The sequence below is a fragment of the Miscanthus floridulus genome, chromosome 1 (assembly GCF_019320115.1).
Source record: "Miscanthus floridulus cultivar M001 chromosome 1, ASM1932011v1, whole genome shotgun sequence".
Taxonomy (NCBI): domain Eukaryota; kingdom Viridiplantae; phylum Streptophyta; class Magnoliopsida; order Poales; family Poaceae; genus Miscanthus; species Miscanthus floridulus.
Window position 1 is genome coordinate 80318488 of NC_089580.1, and position 27913 is coordinate 80346400.

Sequence of the window (27913 nt, forward strand, 5' to 3'; positions counted from 1 at the left end):
TCATTCGTGGTTGGCATGGCTAGTGGGTGCTCGGCAATACTAGCGGGTGCTCGGCAAGACTGGTGAGTGGTTCACTCGCCTGAACTGGTGATCCTATGGGCCAGCACATGTGACCAACCTACCCATCACACTAGTCGAGTAACCCAAAAGTTCTGAACTCTCCATTGTTTTTTTAAACGCAATGGCAGGAGCTCTGCCTTTCAATTAAGATAGGGAAAGAAAGTTTATGTACAAGCAAAGGCACTCAAGATTAGGGTTTCAAACCCCCACAATCATGGAAAGGAGGGAAACGCACGGCCCAAAAGGGGGGACAACAGCTAAACATAAGCGATTGCAGTCTTCCTTTGCTCTATGTCTTCCTTTATCCTTACGACGACTTGCGGCACTGTTTCTATCTTGTTGTCGAAAATTCTCCGGTTTCTCTCTTTCTAAATATTCCAAAAGGTGTAGATTACTACCCCGTTAAGCCGCCTACGCTCAGATCTTAGCACTTTCCTTGCCGCCTCTTCCCACCATGACCTGATATGGGTGGGGTCTACCTGGGGTTGCTATTGAAGTTGAGTGAAGTTTTCCCACGAGTGGATTTGATCCCAAGCCACCTTTGCAAAAGGGCAACATAGGCACAGGTGTAGGGCGGTCTCTAAGGGACCGTTGCACAGCACGCATTGTTATTGGTGTGGCCACCCTCTCCTTTGTAGGTTTTGTGCCGTTAGAATTTTATCCTGCACTAAGATCCAGGCGAAGATTTTGTATCTGTTCTCCACTTGCGCTTACCAAATCAAATCCGTACGGAAGGGGATGAGCGAGCCTTTGAACTGAATTCTATAGGCCAAGCGGGTGGAGTAATTCCCATCCTTGCTCCATCACCAGATGATTGTGTCCTGGATGCCCTGCTATAGGTGCACATCCTGTATTCATATCCAAAGGGACACAAACTCCTCTATGTGAACAGCCAAGGTGATTTTCCTTCCTAGCTTGTGCATCCAATTGTTGTTCCGGAGCTCTTGTTGCACCGTTTGGTTTCTCCTTGAAACTAGGCGAAACAAGTTCAGGGCTAGGTACCTAGGAGCTTGTCCATCAAGCCAATTGTGGTGCCAAAACTTAGTCTTTGCACCGTCCCTCAAAGATATAATGATTGGGGAGTTAAAGAGGAGACGATCATCATCAGAACATGGAAGCTCTGAGCCATTCCAAGACTTGGAATTGTCCATCCATTCTTGCCAAAGCCATCGCAACCGGAGGGCTCTCCCAAACCTATCGAGGTCAGGGACGTCTAAACCACCAAGGTCTTTTAGTCTGGTCAATGTTTTCTAGTTAACTAGGTAGTGTCCGCCATTGGCATTCTCCTCCCCCTTCCATAAGAAAGATCTCCTGATTTTGTCGATCTTTTTCTTAGCCCATGCAACCAGAGGGAAGACTATTAGGTGGTAGGTTGGCATGTAGGAGAGGACCGAGGTCACTAGAGTGAGATGTCCCGCTCTGTTTAGCCATCTTCCTTTCCATTTGGGTAACCTTTGCCGAATACAGTCTATGAGAGGTTGCACATGTATCTTTTGCAGTGATCTGATGTGGAGTTGCAGCCCCAAATATTTGCATGGGAAGCCCCCTCTAGTACCGGTGAAAGGTGACAGAACTTGGTCTAGGTCGACGTTTGCACAGCTGATTGGATGCACTGAGCTCTTTTGTAGATTAATATGGAGTCCCGAGAATGTGCCAAAAGCCTGTAGGATGATTTTGATGGCTTCTACATCATCTTTTGTCGGGCTGATGAAAATTGCTGTATTGTCTGCATACATAGAGGTTCTCCATTTTGCCGCCGTGATTGGTAAGGGGGTGAATATCCCATGTTCGATTGCTTTGTCAAGCAAATGTTGGAGCGGGTCCATAGCTATAATGAATAGCATGGGTGAAAGCAGATCCCCCTGCAGGACGCCTCTGGCATGGCTAAAAGTGGCCCCCTGCCGCCCATTAAGCAAGGGTGTCGAGGTGGATGTACGTAGGAGGATAGAGATCCATTCATACCATCGCTGTCCGAAGCCTAGAGCCTGCAGAATCTCAAGCAAGTACCCCCAATGTACCATATCAAAAGCTTTGTGGATGTCTAGTTTCATGAACAAAGCCGATATCTTCTGCTTGTGTAGCCTTTGCACCGTGCCCTAGACGTAAAGAAAATTATCATGGATGCTTCTTTTTTTTATAAATGCGCTTTGGTAGTTAGAGACGAGGGAGTTCAGTCGAGGGGCAAGTCTATTAGCTAACACTTTGGAGAAGATCTTTGCAATGCTATGGACGAGGTTGATGGGTCTAAAATCAGTAACTCTTGCTGCATCCATTTTTTTGGGTAGAAGGATGATGCAAGCCGAGTTTAGCCATTCAAAACCCTAGGCATTCAATGTGAATAGGCTATTCATGGCTGCCATAACATCATCTTTAATGATTTCCCAACAAGCTTTGAAGAAGGCTCCCATGAAGCCATCCGGGCCTGGCGCTTTGTCGGAAGGCATGGAATATATAGTGTTTTTTATCTCTTCCTAGGAGAAAGGCACCTCTAGATCCAAGAGATCATGTTGGTTGTAGCCAAGGGATTGCCAATTGACTGTGGAAGCTCTCAGAACCATGGAGCCAATGTGATTTTTAAAATAATCTCGTATCACCTTTTCTTTATCACGATGAGCCACCACGATCCCCTCATCTATATGTAGACAATGTATGTATTCTTCCTCCAGTGTGCATTGGCTCTACTGTGGAAGAATTTTGTGTTAGAATCTCCACACCGAATGTATGTTAGCCTCGATCTCTGTTTGATTCTTGATTTTTCAATGGCTGCGAGTCCAGTGCTACGGGCTTTGAGACGGCGACATAGGTGAAGCACCATGCCAGTGAGCAACCTATGCTCTTGGGCTGCTTCTAATTGTAACAGTACTTCCTTCACTATGGCAAGTTGCATCCTCGTATCCCCTATCTTGTCTTTCTTCCAAAACTTGATTCCTTTTGCCACACGCGCCATTTTGATATGCAAGCGTTTGATAGGAAGAGCAGAGGTGACCGACCTATTCCAAGTGTTTAGGACAAGCTCTTGAAAGCCTTCCATCTTCGTCCAGTAATTTTCAAAGCGGAAGGACGTGCTATGATGGTGGTCAAGCTCTCCCTAGAGTAGCAGCGAGGTATGGTCCGACATGAGCGATGGAAGGGAGTGTAAGAAACACGCGAGGAAGAATAGCTCCCACTCCGGGTACATAGTAGTCTGTCAATTCTAGTGAGCATCGGGTTGTCCTGTTGATTGCTCCAAGTGAAGCGGCGTCCATTTAGCTTGATTTCTTTGAGCCTCAAATGATCGATCATCGCTCTAAATTCCCCCATGAGACACCGGTTTAGATTGGAGTTGTTCTTGTCTTCTGCCTGATAGATGAGATTGAAATCTCCTAGGATGAGCCATCTATTGTGCTCCGGCGAGGGAATGTTCTTCAATTCTTGGAGGAACTGAAGTTTGGCTGCATCTCCCTGTGGGTCGTATACCACTATTATTTGCCACCCTGTTCCATCCACCCTCATGTTGATCTGTGTGGTTATAGCATTCGAGGTAAGTACAATGTCGGAGAGGTCGAAGAAGTCTTCATTCACTGCAAGGAAGACACCTCCTCGCGTCTGTTCCACCGGGAGCACAATATAGGAGTTTACAAATTCGCTCCGATAGTTTGGCGCACCACATTATGATCCATAACTTGCATCTTTGTTTCTTGTAGGCATACGATGGTGGCACCAGTGGTTCTCACTAACTTGCTCACCGAGTCTTGTCGGGCGCCATCATTCAATTCCCTAACATTCTAGTTAAGCAACTTACAATTCAGCTATGCCATAAGGAAACTAATGGGCCCGTATCTAAGATTAATCTGTGGGGGGAGGCAAGCATGAAGCCATCTAGGGCTGTGGTTGTGGCAATAAGCACAAAGATAAACACACAGAGGCACATGTTCATGAAAGCAGCAAATTGGAGTCGCCGATATATGTGAAAGCCAGGGGCTGTCAGTGCAGTGATACAAAGCATGAGTTTCTTGCTCACAGAGTTTTTGCTATAGCGAACTACCAGCTGAAGGGTCCTTGCAATGTGGTGGGGGGACAACTGTAGGCCTCTGGCTGTCGCCCCACCCAAGCACCATGACTAGATGCTCACAAAAGATGTGGAACTCCTGGAGCTCCTCGAGCGGTGATCAATTACTACCATTAGTACAATGATGTACCCATGTGCATCAGCATCTATCTAGGTGTGCATAGTGGGCAGCGCTGCCACGGCGTCGAGGCCACACAATGCCATCAGAGCCTTCACGGCATCATCGGTGAGTGGTCCCTTGAATAGGCTGAAGTAGCGCAGCAATGCCTCGTCATGGCTGAGTCCTTCCACATTGAGGATGCCAAGCCTTTTCATAAGCACCTGCCTGGCCTTCGCCTAAGTATCCCCCCTTGGCCAGTTCATGGCTGCTATGCGCATGCTCCTGCGTGCCGGGACCAGGGTCCTGTTGCGTCGCTGTGGCGGGCTGGGCTGACGCACTAAAACCTATAGGATGGGTTGAGGCAGAGTTTGTGAGATTCCATCTAGGAATTCTGACACCGGCGGTGCTGTGACGGGCATGCTTTGGCCAGCGTCGTTTACCTCTAGAGTGGCGTAGGTCTGCTCCGGTAGTTGCTACTAGAGGCCATTTGGCATGCGTTGACGGCACGAGCAGCTGGTGGCCGTTTCGCGGGCGCAACGTCTGTAGTAGACGAGGCCAAGGCAGAACCGCGCCACCTGGGCGCTTCCCGCCATTTGTGCCTACTTCCGGTGTGTGGGGGGGAACATGTGGCCGCCTAAAGTAGACTCGTCTTGTGCGGAAGCGATGTTCTACAGCGAGGTGTGAGCACTGCTGTGTCGCGATGTCGTGGTCGCTGACGGGGGGAACCTGCAGTTCATTCAGGTAGGATAGAGATACAGTGGCTGTTAGCGGCTCCGAAGAAGAGTTGCTCGGTGGTGCAGCCATGGTCAGCGCCGCAGCATCAGGTGGGACGTTTGGCTTCCAGGTTGGAGAAGCTAAGAGGGAAGGGATGACAGGCAAATCATCGGATTGACATTGGTTAGCACGCACCTTGGGAGGACTTGGTGATGGGTGATGGTTGTTGCCGTTGCCACCGGTGAAATCAGGCGACTTGCAGCGTAGGCGTGGTGACGGGGACTTTGAGCGCGCCGTTGTGGTCCTCGGTGCCAAGCGCACGTGCCTGTGCGGCCTCCGGTGGGGTGTCCGTTCCCTGCTTTGGCCCCTGGTTCTACGATGGACATCCACTGGGCGGCCGGGGTCAGCGTGCTTAGTGAGCTGGTGCCGAGCCCCCGTGTTTGCCTCTGCATCATTGCATGGGGCAGATAGGCGGGCGCCATGGCCAACGGTGACGTCGTGCAGCGGGCGTCGACGACCTTCGTATTCGGGGCTCCGGTGGCGACGACCACTGTGCCTCGGCTCCGAACGCTCTCGCTCGCGGTCCTTGGGCACCCACGAAAGGCTGCGGGTGAGACGTGAGTACCAGTTGTTGCCCTGGCGTTCACGGCATCCACGACGATCATTGTCATCGTCACGATGGTAGTCGTGGATGTCAGCAGACGGTGGGTTGTGGCGGTCACGCGGCGTCCTTTCTCCATCAACGACCCCGTAGTCCCACGTGTATACATGGGGAGCAGCAACATGTCCGTCTTGGCCCGGTGGGTCTTCCACCAGGTCAAGGTGCACCAGCACCCTGAAGGTGAGTCCCCGACGTCCGTGAGCAGGCTACGAACTGTGGAACTCTGGCTTCCTGCACGACAAGGTCAGCCAGGTTACCTTTGGAATGTCGGATGGGTTGTGCATCCAGGCCTAGAGACAGAGTGCCCTGGTGTCGGCACGGTCTAGCGTAGACTTCTCGACGTAGTCAAGGTCGTAAGCTCTGGCGACTGCCCTCTTGGCGATGCTCTCGTTCTAGGCATGAAGGGGGATGGCCTCCAGGCACAGGCGAATGCGGTACTTGAGGTCGCAGATGTCACCACATGTGACCAGCTGCCACGGCCTTGTGTGGATGTCGAGGTTGCGATAGGGGAAGGTCCCCTGAGCCATAGCCTCGTGGTGGTGGTGCCGGTGCTTGAAGTCGATGAAGAAGTCTTTGGGGGTGTGCCTGACGACGGTGACATCCTCCGGACAAACCGGAAAACTAGTGGCAGATTGCCCTCTTGATGACTTCTGGCTCCACCACCGCCTGGTTCCCCCCTAGCCAGGCCACCATGCCATGCATAGAGAGGCGGTCGAGCTTTTGGTTCATGTTGTCGACAGAGAATGCGACGACACAGGTGTCCAGAGGACGGACAGAGGGGTCCCCGGGCCTGGCCATCTCGCCCGTTCCCAGCGGTGGGAAGTTGGTGTTGTCGAGTGGTGGAGGAGTATTCCTGGGCTAGGGAGCTTGGTGCCTGGAGGATGAATGTCTGCCTTTGCACACGTTGCTTTTATGCCCCCAGCGGCCACAAGAGAAGCAGTGCACCGGGTCCCTGCAGTCCGCCGCAGCATGGCCAGGGGAGAGACAACGGAAGCATTTACCTCTCATGTGCCGCTGCAGTTCATCGCTGTGGTGGTGGCTCGCCGATTTGACCTGGGTGGTTGAGGGAGTTGAATGCGCCGTGCTTTTGAACTCAGGGAGACGCCACTAGCGTCTCGGGCGCACCATTGACCATCCGTCTTCATCTTCTGACGTGAGGCGCGCGCGTGAATGCGCCCCATTGGCTTGCTGCCACGCCCCGATGATAGCCCTGAGCCACCCCCTCGGGAAGGGAAATCCCCTTGGAAGCGGGGCGTTGCAGACCGGAGGGGGGGGGGAGTTGAATGCCCAGCGGATTGAGCGCCATGCCTCACTGCAGCGGATCTGATGCAAGATTTGGTTGGTGTAGCGCCGTTGGAGAAGGAAAATCTCACCGGATGGTTGCAGAGGGGGGAGGCGAACTTGACGCGCTTGCCCGACGTGCTTCCTGTCTTGTCCGACCCGCCGGCAGCAGCAGCGCTAGTAGCAGTGGTGGCGTCGAGGCAGAGCTCCAGCCCCACGACGACCAAGGTGGGGAGTGGGGGCGCGCCGCGCCGAAAACTCGGCCCCACGGCGACCGACCCGGGGTCTAGGCAGCGGGGAGGCGACGCACGGGGGGAGAAGCGGTGGGAGACGGGCTCGATCTGTGGCTGTGGACCACCGCAAGCTATGCGAGTGGGGTGAGGAGGACGACTGCGGGGTGGGGAGCGCGCTGCAGCGCATGGCGACAGGGGGCCGCGGCCGGCGGCGGAGGAGTGTAACGGTTCCATCGAACTCTCCATTGTTTAATTGACTCACTGGCCTAATAATCGCAAAAAGGTCGTAGTACCAGTGCAAAGATTCACACTTGTGGACACTGGGCAGCAGCGATCTGATCCCAATTCCTAGATGCCAAGACACGGACGGCCGGACTGGGTGCGGCGTCAATCCTGACCTACTACGCACACGCGACGGATGGCTTCAGCGATGCTCCTCCGCTCCATGGGCTTGGTCAGGTGAAGGTCCATCCCGGCGGCAATGGTCTTCTGCCGCTGCTCCTCATCCTGCATGGCGTGGGCGGTCAAGGCGATGATCGGAGTGTGAACCCCGTAGCAGCTCTCGGCCTCGCGGATGCGCCTTGTCGCTTCGTAGCCATCCATCACGGGCATCTGGCGCAAAAAAGCAATTTGTGAACTGACAGTACAAGAAATGCAGTGCTAATTGTAGGGTTCTTGTCGAAACTGACCTGGCAATCCATAAGGATAGCATCATAGGGAGTGGACGCTGCTGCACCCGTTCGTGAGCCAGCGACTTGCGCAAGAGCAGCTTCGAACATGCTGACAGCCTTGGCTCCATCCTCTGCTACTTCAACGTCTGCTCCAAGCTGGTACAGTATCTTCTTCCCAATCGTCTGCAGAGTCAAAGTGTCCTCCACTAACAGCACACGCCTTCCGGTCAATGATTTGTCGCCGTCCCGTTTTGGTTCCGAAGACGACCGTGCGAGCGCAACCACGGCTGATTTGCCAGCCCCTGATGACCCTCCCGGCATTCTGGTCTCGGCATTTTCAGGACTAACATGAGATGGGTGATGATGGGCCTGTGCCATTTGGAGGTCCCTCAAGGTGTTCAGGAGAGCATACAACCGAGACCCATGGATTGGTTTTTGCAGGACAAGATCACAGCAAGTGTGGTGCCTCAGCCTCCCCAAATCACCAGAAGAGGTATTCGCGTCGACGAGGCAAACAATCTTGCATGGCATTTGTTTCTTGATCTCAGGGAAGTTCACCTCCGTGCATATGTTTTCCATCTTGCCGTAGTGTGCATCAATGACGACTAGAGCACCAGACCAGTGGACTCCAAAGGTGCCTGATCTTTTGAAGCTACTGCTGCTCTTCAGTGCAACAGGGAGTATTTGGCTAACCGTGTCTCTGGATCTGAAACAGAAGTCTGCGTGGCATTCGAAACTGTCCGCCGATGTCCTTGACACAGATGTACTACTATCATGACAGACATTCTCGAGAGCAGAAGCAAGGGACTCGAGTTGTGGGACTAGCCAAACTTTCATCCCAAGATTCTCCAGCCAAGATTGCAGTACCCTTCGCGTTTCATCGCCATGAACAAGAAGCATGCAATGTCCACCCTCAAAGCTACTATTGGCCTCTCTTAAGGCAGAGGCTCTGATACAGCATTGACTACTTGAACTGCCTTCTTCTATGTCATGTTGTTGTTCATGGATTCCACCCATCTTCATAAACACATTGAACCCAATGCAGGTCCCTGTTTTACCAGGCCCTTTGTCCTTGATGCTAATCTCGCCTCCCATCAAACGGACCTATATTAATTAAACAATACATATATGAAATAAAATTTACTAATTTTTCAAGAGAACTGATATATTTAGATATCTGAAAAATGGAATTTAAACAATGGAAATACATATATAGAACTTACAAATGATTGAACAATTCCAAGCCCCAAGCCAGTTCCTCCTTGCCCTTCTTTAACCTGAACATAGTCCTCAAACACCAACTCTCTCTTTTCCTTTGGGATTCCAATGCCAGTATCATCCACTTCAAAGTACAGCTCAACCGAGTCGGGATCATTCTGGATCGAGCTGAACGAACAACAATCCTTGCGATGTTCTCTTCCCTTGAACAGGCATAAAAAATTGGAACAGCCAAATCTTGAAGGAACACAGACTGAGCTCCTTGCAATAATAGGCCTATTTGCCCAGGCACGGAGAACGACGTGCCCTTGCTGAGTAAACTTCACGGAATTGCCGAGTACGTTGTCAAGAATCTGTTTGAGTCTCCTGAAGTCCCCTACTACGTTCCCACACAGGATAGATAAGTCACAGGGATCCCAGACCACTTCCAGCCCTTTGCTCAGACCTACAATGTTGATCATGTCCATGGACTCCTCCAGAACATTTGCTACGCTGAACTCGGCCTCGTCTAGCTGCATCTTTCCAGATTCAACCTTGCTTGTGTCTAGAATCGAGTTAAGTATCCCTACAGAAAAAAAAGAATCACATTGCATTGCAGTGTAAATAACTGTGGCATTCTATCATACAACTAGAACTATGATGGCTGTAAATAAGTGTGGTATTCTATGATTCTATCCTAGCGCCAAAAAGATTGTGGCTTTCAGAAGTCATTCACTGCAGAATACACCAACTCACCGAGCAATTTGTTTGTGCACACGTCCATCTGCTCGAGGTTATGCATCATCTGCGGGTTCGTCTGGGCCTCCACCCGGGACACGTCTACGAGCCCCGTGATCACCGCCAGAGCCGACCGGATGTCGTGGCTGGCACCGGCGAACGCGTTGGTCTTGTTCAGGCTCTTGCGCTCCGCCTGCCGCAGCGCGTCATTTTGCCTGACGAGGTTTGCCCGCAGGGACGCCTCGCGTGCCATCGACCGCCTCAGCGCCCTCAGCACGACGAAGAACGCAGCCGCAGCTATGGCCACTACTACGCTGCACGCCAGGGCGACGACGGTGATGCCCATGTCTCGGGGCATGGCCGCTGATCTGAGGCTGTCGAAAGACCCAGCTGAAAACCGCGCAGGTGCTCGCCTGTGCCGTGCAGCTACGCGCCGCCCGCCTGTGCCCTGCGCGGTGGTTGAGGGGAAGTGGCGATTGGAATTTTGCAGTTGCAGCGAAAATGAATACGCACTTATTATCTGGTTCAGATGGAAAGATACGGGGAAACGATCGTTACCTGCCATTCTTGAGCGTAATTGTGCAGGCGAATCCAATTAATTAATTAATTAATTAAACCAAATGCGGCAGATTTTACTATGATGACACAGCCCCACCGTTACAGTATCCTTACGGAGCCTGAAGCATCTCCTCCAAATGGAGATCCTGTCCAATTGGCCAGTGGCGAATCAGGAGGATGGACCTGCCTTATATACTGTTATGTTATATACATGCGTAAACTTAAGTCACAACCATGGTCAGAAATTGATCTACTAAATAATATTCTTTTTTTTTACCAGGCCTTGCCTTATATGCATGTATTGCTATGAACACACAAAATTCAAATGAAAAAAAATCAGTTCTTCTTTCAAATAAATATCATGCATAATAAATGAAAAGGTCCATGGCTATGTCTAGGAACCACCGTGCTTGAATTAATCCGTGATTACATGTATATTAACATCTGGCTGGTAAAGCCACATTTTAGTGTAGGTTTAAAATCAAAATTGAGAATCATCGATTCATTAAATATTACAAGCATTCAAGACCACTGTATATATAAGAGCGAGTTAGCCTGCTAGATTTTTTGCAAAACATAGAAAAAGCAGCACACACTAACTATTTATAAGCCGCATATTTTAGCATAAAAAATATAGGATAAAAGGATGGAAATAAGATATCTGGATTGCAATAAAAATCACATTAAAACAAGAGTTAAACGCATAAGAGGTCTCTACAACTGTCAAGAGGTGACACTTAGGTCCATGAACTTTGATTAAACTTGCTAAATGGTGCTCCGAAGATTCGTACTAGCCCCGTTCGTTAAACTAAACAACCTCACCACATGCAACTATTGTAGCCATTATGCAATGAATTGGAGTGCAACTTCTCTTAACTTGTTTTTTTTATATTTCAGCCAAATATTTTAGGTTTTCAATTGAAATATACTATGTAGGTTAGTTGGTGTTTTTTTTTTTTGCTTTATCTTTTTTCAGAGCAGCAAATTTTTTTATCTTCTTCATTTCGGGTCGTCTTTAAACATTTGGAAGGCCCATGGACCATGGTGCTAACAGCCTGGCCCAAAATTACTTACCGCTATCTCCTCACCGACTCGAGCTGGGAACTGGGCCAGTAAGCAAGAGACTCTGGCCCGACCCGAGAGCCTCAACCAAAACCTCACCTCGGCACCGCCGCGTCGCTCCGCGCCCCGGCCACAACTCGCCGCCGCCATCCAGTGACCCCGCCGCGCCTTGCAGCGGCGACGGAGGGGCCAGCCAGGCAGCCATGACGACCCGCATAGCGCCGGGCGTGGGCGCGAACCTACTCGGGCAGCACTCGGCGGAGCGCAACCAGGACGCCACCACCTACGTCGGCAACCTCGACCCTCAGGTTAGGGTTCCCCACAACCTCTCGCTATTGCGACCCTTAGTAGATCCCCGCCCACGATAGAATATCCCTGAAGCACAGAATTACTTGTGTGAACTGGTGATCGGATGAGTAAGTCGCTGCTCCTTAATCGAAGGTACAGTGGCGGTGGCACAACCATATTGCAAGGACAGCGTGAGTGACGGCAAACGCTAGATGTTAACAAGTAATGAGACTGCGATTGAACGGTTGCTGGGAAAATTGTGCGTGTTTCGCTAGGTGGTAATGTTACAATCGTTGTTGTTTAAGTACATTACATATAGACTATGTGTAAAGTGTACTGCTTATTTGTTATAGGTTGGGATGAACATTGCTGTTTAGCCTTTCAGATTCATATCAATTTCTCTGTACGCTCTATACAAATAGAACCATAGATCCGGATTACACATAGGAATTACATTGACAGTTACCTGGTGGAGCACATCTTTGCTCCTTCTCCTGTGTAGGAAACAATGAACATCCTGTAGTATATGTTCATATATTGTTTATTCAGTTTCTGTAAATTCATGAACTGATGCTGATACTTCTTCCATATCTGATAGGTTTCCGAGGAGCTTCTATGGGAATTGTTTGTCCAAGCAGGCCCTGTTGGTAAGTGGACTTCTTTATATATTTTTCTGTAGTGAGATGAGAGTTTTGCTGTATGAAACACTTTTGTCTTGCCCTATAACAGCATTTGTGTGTTTTGTTGCATAGTTGCCTTTCAGCATTTTTTATTCTTTGTTTCTTTTGGTTTTTTATGGTTATTATTATGTAATTGAAGTTTTTTATTTTGGATATGAAACAAATACATTTATTTTTGGTTTTATTAACAGAATTACCATTCTTCCATTTGTAGTTAATGTGTATGTCCCAAAAGACAGAGTTACGAATTTACACCAGGGATATGGATTTGTAGAATTCAGGAGCGAGGAAGATGCAGATTATGTAAGTCTATTATTTTGCGAAGTCATAGTTTACCTTTTATATTTCCTCTAGCAGATCACCACATCCATATTTAGTTACCCTTTTATCTAAATTGTTTGCTTCCCACAGGCCATTAAGATTTTGAACATGATCAAACTATACGGTAAGCCCATAAGAGTAAACAAGGTATTTTCCCTTCATCTTTAGTATTTTATCATTATGGCTTTGAATAAAACAAGTATCATTTGAACATAACATGATTGTGTTTTATTATACCAGGCTTCCCAGGATAAGAAGAGCTTGGACGTTGGAGCAAATCTGTTTATTGGCAATCTTGATCCGGTGAAGGCCTAAATCCTACTTTCTTTATTATCTGCCCTTCAGTTCATCTGAATACTGAGTAATATTTCCATGTTTGCTTTGTTAACAGGATGTTGATGAGAAGCTCCTCTATGATACCTTCAGTGCATTTGGAGTGATTGTAACTAATCCTAAGGTGACACACAGCAACTTTTATCTTCATGAATCATGCAAAGTTATATTGCTTTGTTGTTTTCTGCTAATGATCTAGCTTCTAGCAGCCGACAGGTGAACATAATATCTGATTTACGAGCAGCAGTCTTATATAAATGCCTGAAGTAAATACAAGTGATAGTTTACGCATAGAATAAACTGAATTCACTATACTTACATTTCATAATTCAATTACTTTCAAGGTCTTGTGTCACTGGAACTTGTGTGTAACAGTGTTTAGTCAATTTCAAATTATTAAGCGCTCATCAGTTAATAGCACTGTCTGCTTTCATTTGTCCAAAATAAAGTAATAGCTCTAAAATCATGGTAACGATTATCCCGATTGATATTGCTCATAGATCTTTTTGGGGCATTCTGGGCACAACTCCATGTGTGCATGTTCCTAAGATAAACTCATCTAAAATTAGAGATGGTTTTAGGAGTAATACCTCATCTGTATGCAGCGTCTGTTATTTTCTGAAGCATAGTTGTCACTGCAGTAATTTATTGATCTTCTTTTTCTTTTGTCAAAGATAATGCGAGATCCTGAGACTGGAAATTCTAGAGGCTTTGGCTTTGTGAGCTATGACTCCTTTGAATCATCTGATCAAGCAATAGAGGTAATGTAATCATCACATTGATTTCCTGTATTTCAATTTGCAGTGGTTCTGGCTGTCTGGCATTTGTTTCATGCAGCTTTCTCTGCTGTATTTTTCAGGCCATGAACAACCAACATTTATGCAACCGGCCAATCACTGTCTCTTATGCTTACAAGAAAGACACGAAAGGAGAGCGCCATGGCACACCAGCAGGTAATGTGTTTTGACGATCTAATTGATCCAGTTGATTCCCTGGCCACCAGCACATGGGTTACTCTTCAGTTCACTCAATATTTATATTTCATCCTAACCCAAATGGTCTCCAAGCAAATCGTATTATGTGTATATCCAAGTCAAATTTCCATTCTTGGTCTTGAGCTCTGCTTGGCTCAGCTTTAAAAAAATTGTCCTGAAGCTCTGCCAAACAGGGGGCTATAGTTTGCAAAGAAGTTATTTTAGCTCTTAAAACAGGATAGATATTAAATTCTTCAACTGAATTGTCCTTTTACATTCTAGAGTTCCTTCATGAATATTTTTAGTCACAATGATCTAATATGTTGTTTACCATTGACAGAGCGACTGCTGGCATCAAACAATCCAGGATCTCAGAAGAATAGGCCACACACAATGTTTGCAAGTGGTCCGCCGACCCAAGGTCTTCCAAATGGTGGTCCGCCTGTGCCACGGCCTTATGGCAATGGCACAATTCCGGGACAGATTCAACACATGCGACAACCACCTCCACCACCTGTTGGACAATTCCCCCCTCCAATGCAGATGCACGGGCAACCTGCTTGGGCCGCTCAACAATCTATGGCGCCCCCCATGCCATCGCAACTCCAGTACAGGCTCCCAGTGAGGCCACCACCACCAAATATGATGCCCCCTCCGGTTGGCATGGTAAGGCCGCCACCTCCTCCCACTGGTATGTCAGCACCACCTATGTGGATGCCACCCCCACCCCCGCCACAACAAGGTGGAATGCCTCCGCCTCCCATGTCTATGCCGCCACCACCTCCACCACCATCTGGTTAAACACATGCAAAGGAAAGTACCATCTGGTCAATGTGTAAGCTGTAGCTGTAATCTAAGGATGCTGGTTCCTTTCATATGTCTTCCCTGTAACTTGCCAACACTAGGTGAAGATGAGATTTGGGAGTTTACCTGACAGATACAAACTCAAGATTAACAGTTATTTATGTTGTGTTGAAGATGAATGAATTTTGTGATTGTCTACCTACTTTTTATGTTCTCTGATGCCATGATACGTTTGAATGATCACTAGGCATGTTCTGTTGCCACTGAATTATTGATGGTAGAAATTTCAAACAAAGCTATTTGGGTCATAATTTTAGCCAACTTTTATCTCTTAGATTAGGTCGTGGTTGTGATGCACTTGATGGAAGGGTAGAAAGGTGGTGCCATATGATCGATCAGTATCAACAATGATGCAAGCGGGTACAAAGCGGATTTGTAAGATACGCCATTTAATAAGCACTTAGACGAAATAAATTCTGTGTTTGAATTTATAGTGCTGATCTGATTTAGTTGCTCTGTTGCTATTTTTATATTATTCCATGATTTAATCATGGTGCTACGTGGCTAACCATGATTTAATCATGGTGCTACTTCACTGTCACTTTTATGTTGGTTGAACTTTTCCTTTTCATTTTTGCTCCTCGAATCATAATGTCTTAGAGGGATCACAGAGAGACCAGACATAGTAAAGTTAGAATGAATCGTCCATTTCTCCTTGTAAGAAGTACAGTGACTAGCCTGGCAATATCCTCCCACCCATGTGCAACTTCACACATGGTTTCTGTTGCCTGCCTACCTCCCTACTAGGCTACTACTCCTACCACTCCACAGCTACAAGCTTTCCCTTCTCCCATTTTGCTACTACCTTTCCAATTGAGAATCATAATAATGAAGCGCCCGAAGTTACGATGAAGCGCCTGAAGTTAGGATGAACTATACTCCGTATGTTACAACAAGCGCAAGCATCCGAGCCTGATAACTGAAGAAATCAATGGCAGCGCCAAGTGTTATCTGCATCTCCGATCACCGCCACCGCTGCCGCCGCCGTTGGCGTAGACCATCCCGAGGTAGCCGTAGCCGTTGCCGTTGCCGCCGCCAGTCCCCACGCCGGCGTAGTTGACGCCCCTGTACCCGGTTTCTTCGGCGTCGTTCCTGCCAAAACAGAATGGGCTCCTCACTGCTCGTTACAAAAACAAAACGAGATTGAGAATAGCATCTACTTAGCCCACAGCACACATAAGTGCAAACTGGACGTGAGTTAGACGCTGCGTTTAAGTGCTGGTGAAGCTTAGATCTACCACCGCTGTCACGAGCGCACAAGGAATAGGAATTCGATTCTGAGCAACGTGCTATCTGGGAGGATGATTGGGTGATGGACCGAACGGCTGAAAAAAGCCACAAGCCCCATGGCACTTTCTTTTTCGCTGGACTAGATGTACTACGCGTTGCCATTGGGAGACAGGAGTGAACCATTCGGTCGTTCCGGTTGGACCGTTCCTAGAAGGTCACTTGTACTAGGATAACAATGATACTAGCAGCAAGATTCACTATTTTAGCAAAGGACACTATTGAGATAAAGAACGCTAAAAGTGTATAGCATCCCAATAATTGCTATTCTAGGCCATGTACATGGACTTGTTGCTTGTTCAGATGACAGGTCTGAGTGGTCTGGAGTAAGAATGACTGACTGGATGAATCACGCACATTATTTCACTGATGACCATCGCAGCCCGGATTCATAGCCAATCATACCGCCGAGAGCAGCCTCTCCCCAACCCCAAGTTCACTCACACACACTAAACAGGACAAGGGTGAGTGCACAAGTTGGCAAAAGGGCATTTGTTTATATATGCAAAAGAGCGCAGGATCCGGGCGACAAAACCAAAACCATCGACCGGTGGCGCGCATGTGGAGACGCAGAGGGGACTACGACTGCCTACCGCCGCACCCGCACTCGATGCCCCGTGCATACTACCCGGCGGGGACTATTTCGTCTCGCCTCCCGGCAGCACAGCATAGCATGGCATAGCATAACAGCAGATGCCAGGTGCTGTTGAGCGTGCTGCGTGCGAGCATCTTTTTGTCTACGTTTTCTTTTAGAAGGGGAGGGGCCACAGGTGTGCAGAGAGAAAGGGTCAAAGAAAAGAAACTAGAACAATTGTGAAGGACAGGAGGAGTTGGGAACATCTGGCGTGAGTTCATTGGTTCCATACCAAAGGGGCTCACTCAAATGAGGCCCCGTGTGCCATTACGAAAGATGCTCCATTCCTATATGTCGTTAAAAAATTCACATGGACCCTGGTGCCATGACGCTAAACTTGTTTGTCCTCCCCGTCATTCCGTCCACCTTCTGTTAGATTTCCACCGTTTATTAGCCCTGACATGTGGGCCCGACCAGGGGAAATGTACAAAATGCCCCCCTCCCTCCCAATCCCTCCCACGCACGTCGTGCTCCTGCGGTCCTGCCCCTCCGGCGCTTGCTGCGCTCCTGGTCCAGCAACACACGCTCGCCCGCCCGCCGGTAGCCGCGCGCTCGTTCGCGCCGCCGCCTGCGCCCGCGTGCTCGCTCGCCGGCCACCGCTCGTTCTCGCCTCGCGAGCTCGCCCCACCGGCAGCCATGCGCTCGCCCGCGCCGCCGCTAGTTCGCGCCGCGCGAGCTCGCCCACGCCGGCGGCTTGCTCACAACGAAGGAGAAAGGCATGGAGGAAGGGATAAGGAAGAGAGAGAAAACACCCACATTTATTATATGTAGACACTCGTATAGAGAATGGTATTTTAGACATTTTTTCTGGTCGGGCCCACATGTTAGGGCTAGTAAACGGTGGAAATCTAACAGAAGACGGATGGAATCACGTGGAGGACAAAAAAATTTAGCATCGTAGCACCAGCGTCCATGTAAACTTATTAGTGACATGTAGAAATGAAACATCTTTCGTAATGGCACGTACGGAAAAGCCTCCACCAAAATCGGTACGTATATCCATACCCCAGGCGACCATTCGTGGTGTCCTCATAAAGGTTTTGCGAACTTTGGCTAGCAGGATGTAACGGGCACGAACAGAACTAGCTTATACTCTTGTATGGTAATACTAGTTCGTTGCAGCCTTTTAAAATAGCGGCACAACGCCAATTCGCCAACTCGATCTACTTCTCTAACTACCCTTACTAAACTCTAGCGCACGCACTTACCCCACTTGATTCATGAGACTGTACAAGCTCTGGTAGCACTACTAGTAGCAGACAAAATCACTTTGTCGTTCCGGTGCCCAGTTTAATCCGGTGCTGTTAGAGCACAACTAGTAATGCACCGCCTATATAGATATATATATATATAGATAATACATGTCAGAATTCTTGATTTGATGTTTACAACATCAATTATTCGGACGTAGAGGACCATACCATAGAAGGATAAGACTATGCACGACGGAGGACAGCGCAAAAGGAATATACAGTCACTCTGCTGTAGCCAGGACAATTATAGAAGCACGCAGCTCCGTCTAGCTATCCATGTAACAGTAAGAAGGAATAATTGAAGACTTCGCCTCGAAGGCTCCTTCAGACGATAAGCATGAAGGACACTCCCTTCGCGCTATAAAGCGAGACGCCGGGCGCATTCATGAAGCATCGGACTAAAGACCACCAGCATCAGACACCACACTCTCATCCACTGAAGACTCCACCCCACATCACCACTCCATCTCTCCACTCACACATACACCATAAAGACCACGATCTCATGAATCCTCTGAGCTCGTCCACCTTTAGTACTAATACTCCACTTACCTAGTAGTCACTCTATCGTTGTAAATTAGAGAATAAAAGAAGTCCCCGTGATCTTCCTGTGCTTGTAAGGTAATCCCTAAGGTTTGTGCTAAGTGTTTGGGGTTTCCCGAAAGGGAAAGCCATATGTAAGCTTGCTCTGTGAAAATGAATTAAGCTTTCCTATTTTAATCCCTGCCTTCCTTTAAGCTTGTTCATATGGGGCGATGTCTTTATGTTAGGGACCCTAGAGGAGAAATCTCTGCGTGTATTGTTCTCGTGTTAGCCCTGGTAGCGACGTTTGTAGAGAACCCTGTATGCGCAGAGAAGTGTTCCCTTCGGGTGGAACTGCCTGGGGAGACGATAGAGCCCGAGTCCTGTGTGTTCGTGGCTACACCATGACACACATTTGCCTACACTTATGTGTTGGCAAAAGGCAGGTTTCGACGACATATTATGTGTTGGTAATTGTATATCGTTTTAATGTCTAATCATCTATCGGCAATAAGACTAAGACTACAAATTATATGTCGGCGTTTCTCTGCTGGCAGAAAAAGTGTCGGCAAAAATTAGAAGACTTAGAAAGTGTCGGCGTAGCCTGTACAGGGCAACTGTGCAAGTGTCGGCGAAGGAGTACCCATGTGTGGGCCGCCAGCAACAAAATCATGTGGCCAGGACGCCGAAAACTCTTCCACCCACTCTGTCTCCGCACACCCAAAACTCTTCCCTCCCTACACCCGCCGCCCCTATGACAATGCTCCCAACGTCGCCGCGGCGGCACCCCAATGCCCCCTTGCCAAAGCGCCGCCACACACTGAGAGCCCGTGACGGGCGCCACCATACGGCGGCACCGTTGGGCGCCATAGATGCCCCCGCCCACCGCCGAGCGCCATCGACGAGCGCCGCTGCCGGGCGCCACCGACGCCCCAGCCCACCGCCGACGAGCGAGTGCTGCCGCCACTGCAGTGGATCTCCCATGCGGTGTGCATTCAAGTATGTTACATCCCCCATCTCATCCTCCACATCATTCCCTTCCCCTCATCCCCATTCCCCTTCTTGCTAGGGTTTGGGCGCAGGACCGTCGCCGCCGCTCTACGCCTTCGTCGGGCCCTTCACCAGGCCTTCTTTAGGCCCTTCGCCATCGACGAGCACACACCAAGTATGCCCACCGCTTCTCTTCCCTTTGCTGCTGTGCGAAACCAAGCGCCCAAACCCTAAATCAAGCTATTTATATTTGAATCTGATCTAATTACTGGTCTATACATGTCAGTTTTTTTTGCAAAACCTATGGATCTGTGCGGGTGTATGTGTACACCTATGTCCTTTAGTGTGTCCGCCCTGATTGTGCGCAGATGGATCTGTAATCCTGTTGTGATTGGCATCCTAGGCTGCTATGTGCTGTCATTCTCAGCATTGTTTCTATTATAATTAGTTCCACACACCCTTCATGTTTTAACTTGGATGGTCGTGTTGAAGGTTTTGAGGGTGCCCTTGTGCAATTGTTAGCTGTTCTCCCAAAGTTGTAACTTTGCTGATCATTTTGGGGAAAAAAATTTACCTGTTTTAATGGAAATTCACAGTCATGCCTAGTTTAGTTCTTTCTGGCCGGTGATTTAGTTCTCTACTTGCTTCTTGACGGTGGTACTGTTTCTGGAAACCATTTCCACAGAGTGCGTTATGTGGATATGACGCACGAGTTTGCGTTTGTTGTCCAACAGAAGCCAATTGATTGTTGAGTTTACAAAAGGGTAAGCTACAAGACTACAAGAGCCCTTTGTACTATATAATTTATTCCTTTTCCTGCCTTATGTTTTTCCTTTTCTTGTACCACACTACCGCTACTACAAGCTAAGCAAGGCTATCTTTTCCTTTCCCAGATTCTTGAAACTCCTAAGGAAGAAATGGTTTCCCTAGAAATTTTCGGGTGAGTTTATTGTCCATATGTCGCTATGTTTTTCACAATTAAAGCAATTTTCATCTTAGTTTTCATTTCAAGTGAAATGTCTAAGTACACTAAGAAATTACTCTGAGCTTGAATACTTAAACTCTCTCATGCAGTTTCCATATTATAAAGATATAATTAAATGCACTTGGTGTGGATACAGCAGGGAAAATACCCATCTAAACTATATTGTTGACTGGTCAGGAAGCAATAACATTTGCACTTGACTTTAGGATATAGCAGTGACTCTAGAAACTTACTTCTTTGATTAGAGCTACATTCCTGGAGAAGAAATTTACTTATATGAAGCTGTTATACCAGTGCCATGTAGCATTGTAGCCACTCCTGTACAGCTCTTGTGGAAAGACAAACTTTGACATCTGTGGCATAACTTGCTTGGCATTTTATGATTTCCAACATTGTCCCACTACCATACTTGTTGGTACCTGATTTGAAATGTATGCTGCATGGATGTTTGTGTTTCTCTTTCTACCACATCTTCTATTATTCTACAGAAAATATGCCCTACAAATAGTTTACCACAAAGCATGGGGCATGCATATTGGCTAGTATTTAGTTCTAAATATGAATTATCATTGTTGTAAATCTCTGAAGAGAGTTATCTTCTTTTCTTTGATACTCTCCTATGTCCTGTCAGCTAACTAATAATTTGGTTGCATCCTTCTTCATGCCAACATCTAACACTTCTATAGTTTTGCGGTGTATGTCACCTACTCACCTAGAGCACGGTTAGCAAGCCTTATGATAATGAAAATCTATGTCTTGTACTCTTAAATGCTATGCCTGGATTTCGTGAGTACCTAGACTTTCAGAATGCAAGTTTGGGCCTGCACGTTGCTTGCTTTGTTACCTAGACTTCCAGATGTATTTAGCTTTAAATGACTTGATAGACCTTTGCTTTTATGTTCTCTGGCACTACCAGCGGTTTTGTACTAATTCTCTGCCAACTTGTTTAATAGAACTGACAGTGCTTTCAGCTTTGGATGGTTTTTCCTTTGTTACCTGGTAATTTCTAGATCAAGACATGACTTCCACATTCTTGACATTGAAATGCTATTTATGCTATAAACCTGGTTTAGTTACTTTGTGTATCTTTGGTTGTGCACAGCTCCATATTGCTTTTTGCATATTTGCTGCCATTGCTCCTCCAGTTGTATTCCACAGAAAATCATTAACGTAAGCTTCCTTACAGATTGCATTGCACATTTTTTAGTAAAGAAATTTCATAATCTACCATCCCCTATATATAATCACCACAGTATTTGTGTATGCTCACTCGTACATAATACTCCCTCCGTTCCAAATTATAAGTCACTTTGACTTCTTTGGTTCATCCATTTTGCTATGTATCTAGGCATAATATTATATCTAGATGTATAATAAAATGGATGTATCCAAAAAATCAAAGCGACTTATAATTTAAAACGAAGGGAGTACCAATTAGCAGCACCTAGACAGCTGTGCTATTAAGTTTTGAGCTTCATTTCACTCTACTTTGAGGCCCTATTTGGCACAGCTTGTGATTTTACAAAATTTAGTTTTTTTGGATTTTTTTTTTCAAAAGCAATTTCATCTTATTCAGTTCATTCTTGGTTTTTGTTTATTGGTAAGCTGCTACAAATCCTGCCACTTGGCATAGCTTCTCCTTAGTCTGTGAAAAAGCTGAGGGTCAAACTGTCCCAACTGCCAAACAGGGCGATGTCTATTATCTGCTTAATCTTTATTTACCTTTCTTAATTCTTACTATTTAGATGGATTATCTAAGGTTTTTGGTTTGTCTATCTTGCTCTTAAGAGAAATATACTTTGTTTGTCATCAGGGATATACTGGCTGCAATTGACATCTTTTCTGATCATACAATAGTTGGGGTGAAAACATCTAGAGACGTTTCTTTAATCCTTTTTCACCTCGTAGCTATAAAAACGAGCAACTGTACTTGTTTTCTTCAAGGAGCTTTATGCTCTTAGTCTGTAAAGGATTTTCATTACAATTTTAGATGGTAAAAAGTACAAGAATCTGACATGTAAATCATTCTTCCCCTTTAGATCTTTTACTTTGTCGGATTTGCCTTGTTTTGCTGGAGACACTTGTGAGCATATGGGTTCACTAGGTATGTAGCCTATCCATTGTTCATGTTTGTGATTTTATTATATCCCTTCCCTCCTATGCATTTTCCTTTTATTTCTAAATTTTCATGGTATTAGGAAAATCCTTTATGTTATATCTTGGTACCTGTTGCACATGGGGTACATGGTATATTCACTGGTGACCATTTACAGTGAATCTGGCTTCCTTGTCTTAATAGAATTTCTCCTATTACTATGTCTTTGATAATTTGTCGGGGGTGCATTATGGAGAAAATAAATGATGAGGAGGTTGACTGTTGCCCAGTATGCGACATTGATCTTGGCTGTGATCCTAAAGAGAAACTCAGGTGAATCAGTTATTCTAACTTTTGAGTTTCTTCTATAAAACATAGTTTCTACTTTCTCCTTACCCTGTTCTGGCAATGTCTTCTGCGTTCAATTTTTTGTACAAGTGCAACCATGAAGATGAAGCATTAGTATGATGTGAAGTCCTATACATCATGCTATTGCTAATGAGTAATAAAACCATGTATCTTGAAAACTTCTCTAACAAACTCGGCCAGTAATGGCGCCAAGATCAAGGGATGGTCAAAGTGCAGAGAAAGGATTACAGAGATTATCATAATGGATAAAACCCATATGTAGTGCTATTTGCCTAGGATATCTGCAATTCAGAGTTTTAGACAAACAATCTCTATCATAAATATAGCTTGGGTTTTTAGGTTAAACGCTTAAAGTACTTGGAGTATAAACATTCACTTTCCTTCTACACTGTCGCATATTCGCATATAGCATTTATTGAAGCAGCCTTTAGTAAGTGTCCTATTAATAGTTTGGCTATGACATGATCTATTGTTGACATATCATATCTGATTGAAAATCATTTCTTATGATTATCACTTTAGGGAGGACATAAGCTTGTAATACACCTTTATGGGTCATGTTTTTTTTAATTTGACAAAAGTTGGAGAAACTAGCCTCTCCTATGCTCACTGCCTTCGTTTTGTACTATGGTTCTTTTCTGAATACTTTTTTTGCCTCAAGTACCCAATTTTTTTATTATGTAAACAGAAGTTTGGGCCATAGTGTTGTAGCTTCTTATTTATTTCTAGTGCATCGACTGATCAACTATGAATTGATGCTACCTAACTGTGATTGTTTCCTTGTTTGAAGGCCTGACCACAACCTTGAAGATATCAGGAATAAGGTACTTCCAATTAAAAAGATAAATGTTGATGCTCCAAAGGCTGTAACAACATTGCCAGCAAAGAGAAAACAGAGGTCCCTTTCTTCCTTGGTGGTTGATACTCCAAGCGTAGTAAAGCGGACTGGTTTGACTAGAAAGAGAACCAAAGCTAAAAGGAGGGCAGCAGCTTCTCGTGCAACTTCTCTCGTTAATAATGGAACCATGAAATTACCAACTAAATATGAAAATTGAGATCAAAAGACTGAGAAAAGCTCTGCATCACAATCTACCATTGAAAGATAAAACAACAGCAGAGGATGATTCGTAGGTAGACTAATCTATATCTTGGACCTATATGGCTCTATGTACTATGATCATCACTTGACTTGCTATATATATATCAAGTTGGTGTATGTATGGAAGATCTAATATATTATTTATAGAAAAATCAAGTGAATTTGTTCAATGTGATGCCTTCTATATGAGCAAAAGTGGATTTGTCAAATTATTTTAATTGTAATTATATCTATGCAGTTTTGCCGATAGTTTTTTTTGGCAGGGTATGGTTTGTAAAATACCTTGGAAATGGTTTGGCCAACATACAAACTATCGGGAAAGGTCTTAACTGTCGGCGTAGGTCTTAACTGTCGGCAAAGGTTTCAACTGTCAGCGTAGGTAGACCGTTTGCCTACACATAAAGTGTCGGGGATTCTGTTAACTGTCGGCAAATGTTTCGCTGACGGCTTATAGCGCGACTGTTTCTAAACTGTCGACAAACTTTTTACGGGAGGTTATCTGTCGGCAAAGGTGCCCTTTGCCTACAATAAAAAGTGTCGACAAAAGTATGTTGTGTTATAGTGGCTGGGGATAGCGAGGGAGAAGACCGGGTTAGCCTGGTTCTGAAACGAGCTAGTGATGCATATGGTGAGTACTGAGTAGGACTGTCACAAGCATAGTCGCATGACCGGCTGAACTGTTGGTCTCGCCAGCCTACAAAAGATATTGAGAAATAGTAATCCGCATATTCACTAATCGTACGCATATTCACTAATCACTCACGCATCCTGCATCCATAAAGCGAAATAAGTGCACCAAATAGTTACACCGCATAGTACTTAAATAGTGAATGGGATGAGTGCCTAAGCCACTCTCGGGTGAGTGCTCGTACACTGTTTATATTCCAAATTTGAATAGTAGCCGTGAATTTGAACAGTGAACGCTAAATTTAAATAGTGTTGTAAATAGTAACTCAAAATTTTAAAATTTGAATTTTGAATCCGTTCGAGTTCTCAGTGAATATAGCCCTCGTGTATACAGTGGTATCAGAGCCTGGTTATTAGATTTTGAATTTGAGGGATTTACTTATATTATTAAATTTAAAAAGTTTGTCAATACAACCTTCAGTCAAATACTTTACTTATAATGGAAACTTTAAATAGTCAGATTCAATATTATGAGAAAAAATTAAGTAAGATTCCTGATGAATATAATACGTCTATGTTATGTGAATGGTCTGCTATAAGAGAAAAAGAACTCTACTTTAGACGAGAAATATATAAACTTAATAATATCAAGAAAGATAGAGAACTAAAGAATAAATATTTTAAAACACCTGTCGTGATAAAGAAACGGGAAGAATGAGTTAAAAACTAAAGACAAAGAGACTCATAAAGTTAATGAAGTTATGTAGATAAATAATATTGAATACATTACAAATGAAGAAGAGCAATAGGAGATTAATAATAAGTTTTTATTAGAAAGTTATGAAGAAGAAAAAAATAATGCTCAAAGTTACCATGATTTTATAGACTCTTTAGATGATGAAGAGTTATGCAATCTAGATAATACAATGGTAGGGTTAGATATAATATCTGAAAATATTAATAGTTCAATAGAAACAAAAATAGAATTAATGAATCAAGAAGACTATGGATAAAAGGAAGAGGAGATTATAATATAAAATATGATTTCTGTATATATTATCCTAGTCAGGAAAATAGATCCACATGTAGCATATGTTTAAAGCAAGTATGTTCCTGATGTCTAAGAACCAATAACAAAAAATGGAGACAAGAAGTAGAACTAGAATCAGAAGATAAATTATTAACAAGCAGAGTCAGAAATTTAGAGAATAGAATAAATAGCTTAGAAGCAGAATTAGAAGAGCTAAAAAGTAAAATAGAACTCAACGAAGCTAATAAGATAGAAGATAATCATAGAGGTCTTACAGAGTTAAAGGATCAGGCAATGTTAAATAGAAAAAATGATAAAGCGATACAATTAAAAGAAGTCATAATAAACTTTGGTAGTAAATATATAGTAAGATTACCATTTAAAAAAATTATAGGAATAAAATTACCTATAAAAGTAAAAGTAACGCCTAACATCTCCTATAAAATATTAGCGTTAGTAGACACCGGTTGTATAAAAAATATTACACATGATAAATATTTTCTAAAATATCTAGAAATAGTTCATACAATAGATCAAGATAAAGCAGAAATATCTACTGATATGTCTAGAATAAAAAAATATTTATAATCAACTAACTTATGATGTTGAAGTACAAATAAATAACACAACATGTATAATGGATGAAATTACAATAAGAGATCTATTTATAATACATGATGATATGATATTAGGATTAAGATTTTTACAATTCTCTTTACAAATAACAATCATACATGAGCAAGAAATAACATTTATCCCTTATCAAGACAACATTCTATATATAACAGAAGTACAAAAGACTATAAATTCTAATCTAGGAAAGACCAATTTAGAACTCCAAGGATCTGATGAAAATGTCCCTGATAATCATATAGATGAAGAGCTAGGTGAAAATATAGAAGCATTTTATATAGCAAACTCATGTATAGAATGTATGAGTCTGCAATCATTAGCACCAAATTGGTATAGAGATATAAAATCTAAAAAAATATAGATAAAATTGTAAGAAGATTGAAAGATATTCAGATAATTGGAGAAATATCAATGAAGCATTGTGATAAAAATTAGTATAGTATGTAAGATTAACATAATAAATCCTGACTATATAATCAAGACAAGGCCTATAGAAGCAACACCTAAAGATATAGAAGAATTTAAGATGCATATTGAAGAATTACTAAAATTAGGAGCTATAAGAGAAAGCCGAAGTCCTCATAGACCTAGCTTCATTTATAGTTAGAAATCATGCTGAAATAGCCTAGAGGAAAGTCAAGAATGGTTATTAATTATAAAAGACTAAATGATAATACTATAGATAATGCTTATAATATCCCAAAATAAGTAAGAATGGATAAATAGAATATAAGGAAAGTAAATATTTCTCAAAATTTGATTTAAAAGCTGGAGGTTGGCAAGTAAAATGACAGAAGAATCAATAGAATGGACTGCTTTCACATGTCCTCAAGGTCATTTTGAATGGCTAGTAATGCCCTTATGATTAAAAAATGCCCCTACTTTATTTAAAAAAAATACAAAATATTTTTAATAAAAATCAAGAATTCATATTAGTTTATATTGATGACTTATTAGTTTTCTCAAAATTCTATAAAGAGCATATAGCTCATTTGGAAACTTTTCTTTAGAAAGGTAGAACAACATGGGTTAATATTGTCTAAAAGGAAAATGGAGATATATAAGGAAAAAGATAAAATTTTTAGGTCATCAAATAGGTAGAGGGAAAATTTATTTACAAGATCATATTGCAAAGAAAATATTACAATTTCTAGATGTCATGAATGATAAGAAAACCCTACAACAATTCTTAGAAATAGTAAATTATGCTAGAAATTGTATTGAAAATTTAGCTAAGCTAGCTGGTCCATTGTATGCAAAACTAAGAAAAAATGGACAAAAACATTTTAATTATGAAGATATAAAGTTAGTAAGAACTATTAAAGAAAAGATCAAAGATTTAAAACCCCTATAATTACGTTTAGATGATAATTATTTCATTATAGAGATAGATGCATCTGAGTTAGGATAGGGTGCGATATTAAAGCAAAAACCACACAAGTACTCTCCAAAATTAGAAGAACAAATATGTAGGTATGCTTCAGAAAAATACAAGTAAAAGCAATAAACAATACAAATAGGGAAATTTTACTTGTTATAAATGCAATAAATGCTTTTAGATTATATCTAGAATTTAAAAAGTTCATAGTTAGGACAGACTGTGAAG

The 27913-nt window shown here is 44.3% G+C and overlaps 3 protein-coding genes across 4 annotated transcripts in view; 1 reads left to right on the plus strand and 2 right to left on the minus strand.

The window, feature by feature from the left end:
- Positions 1-7484: 7484 nt before the first annotated feature.
- Positions 7485-10061, minus strand: LOC136459363 (probable histidine kinase 2). The gene is made up of 4 exons (XM_066459230.1): positions 9722-10061; positions 8992-9551; positions 7787-8872; positions 7485-7709 (listed from the first exon to the last, which is right to left on the minus strand). The coding sequence occupies exons 1-4, from the start codon at positions 10059-10061 to the stop codon at positions 7485-7487; spliced, it is 2211 nt and encodes a 736-aa protein (XP_066315327.1).
- A 1323-nt stretch (positions 10062-11384) lies between these two features.
- On the plus strand, positions 11385-14925 carry LOC136488049 (uncharacterized). The gene is made up of 9 exons (XM_066485102.1): positions 11385-11631; positions 12210-12258; positions 12506-12594; positions 12703-12759; positions 12853-12915; positions 13004-13069; positions 13620-13706; positions 13805-13898; positions 14260-14925. The coding sequence occupies exons 1-9, from the start codon at positions 11527-11529 to the stop codon at positions 14718-14720; spliced, it is 1071 nt and encodes a 356-aa protein (XP_066341199.1). The 5' UTR covers positions 11385-11526; the 3' UTR covers positions 14721-14925.
- A 555-nt stretch (positions 14926-15480) lies between these two features.
- LOC136488059 (probable pectate lyase 12) overlaps positions 15481-27913 on the minus strand; it is a 39452-nt gene continuing 27019 nt past the window's right edge. For both annotated transcript variants that reach the window (XM_066485112.1, XM_066485109.1), the window contains one exon: positions 15481-15875. In XM_066485112.1, the coding sequence (XP_066341209.1) occupies positions 15731-15875 (145 nt within the window). In that variant the 3' untranslated portion in view covers positions 15481-15730. The remainder of the gene's footprint in view (positions 15876-27913) is intronic.

Bases quoted from the DNA above. Each gene is read 5' to 3' on its own strand.
- LOC136459363 (XM_066459230.1), bottom strand. From the start codon at position 10,061: ATGCCCCGAGACATGGGCATCACCGTCGTCGCCCTGGCGTGCAGCGTA. The intron at 9,552-9,721 runs GTGAGTTGGTGT...TTTTTTCTGTAG, and splicing joins GTGCACAAACAAATTGCTCG to GGATACTTAACTCGATTCTA. The intron at 8,873-8,991 runs GTAAGTTCTATA...TAATTAATATAG, and splicing joins TTGGAATTGTTCAATCATTT to GTCCGTTTGATGGGAGGCGA.
- LOC136488049 (XM_066485102.1), top strand. From the start codon at position 11,527: ATGACGACCCGCATAGCGCCGGGCGTGGGCGCGAACCTACTCGGGCAG. The intron at 12,916-13,003 runs GTGAAGGCCTAA...CTTTGTTAACAG, and splicing joins TTATTGGCAATCTTGATCCG to GATGTTGATGAGAAGCTCCT. The intron at 13,070-13,619 runs GTGACACACAGC...CTTTTGTCAAAG, and splicing joins TGATTGTAACTAATCCTAAG to ATAATGCGAGATCCTGAGAC.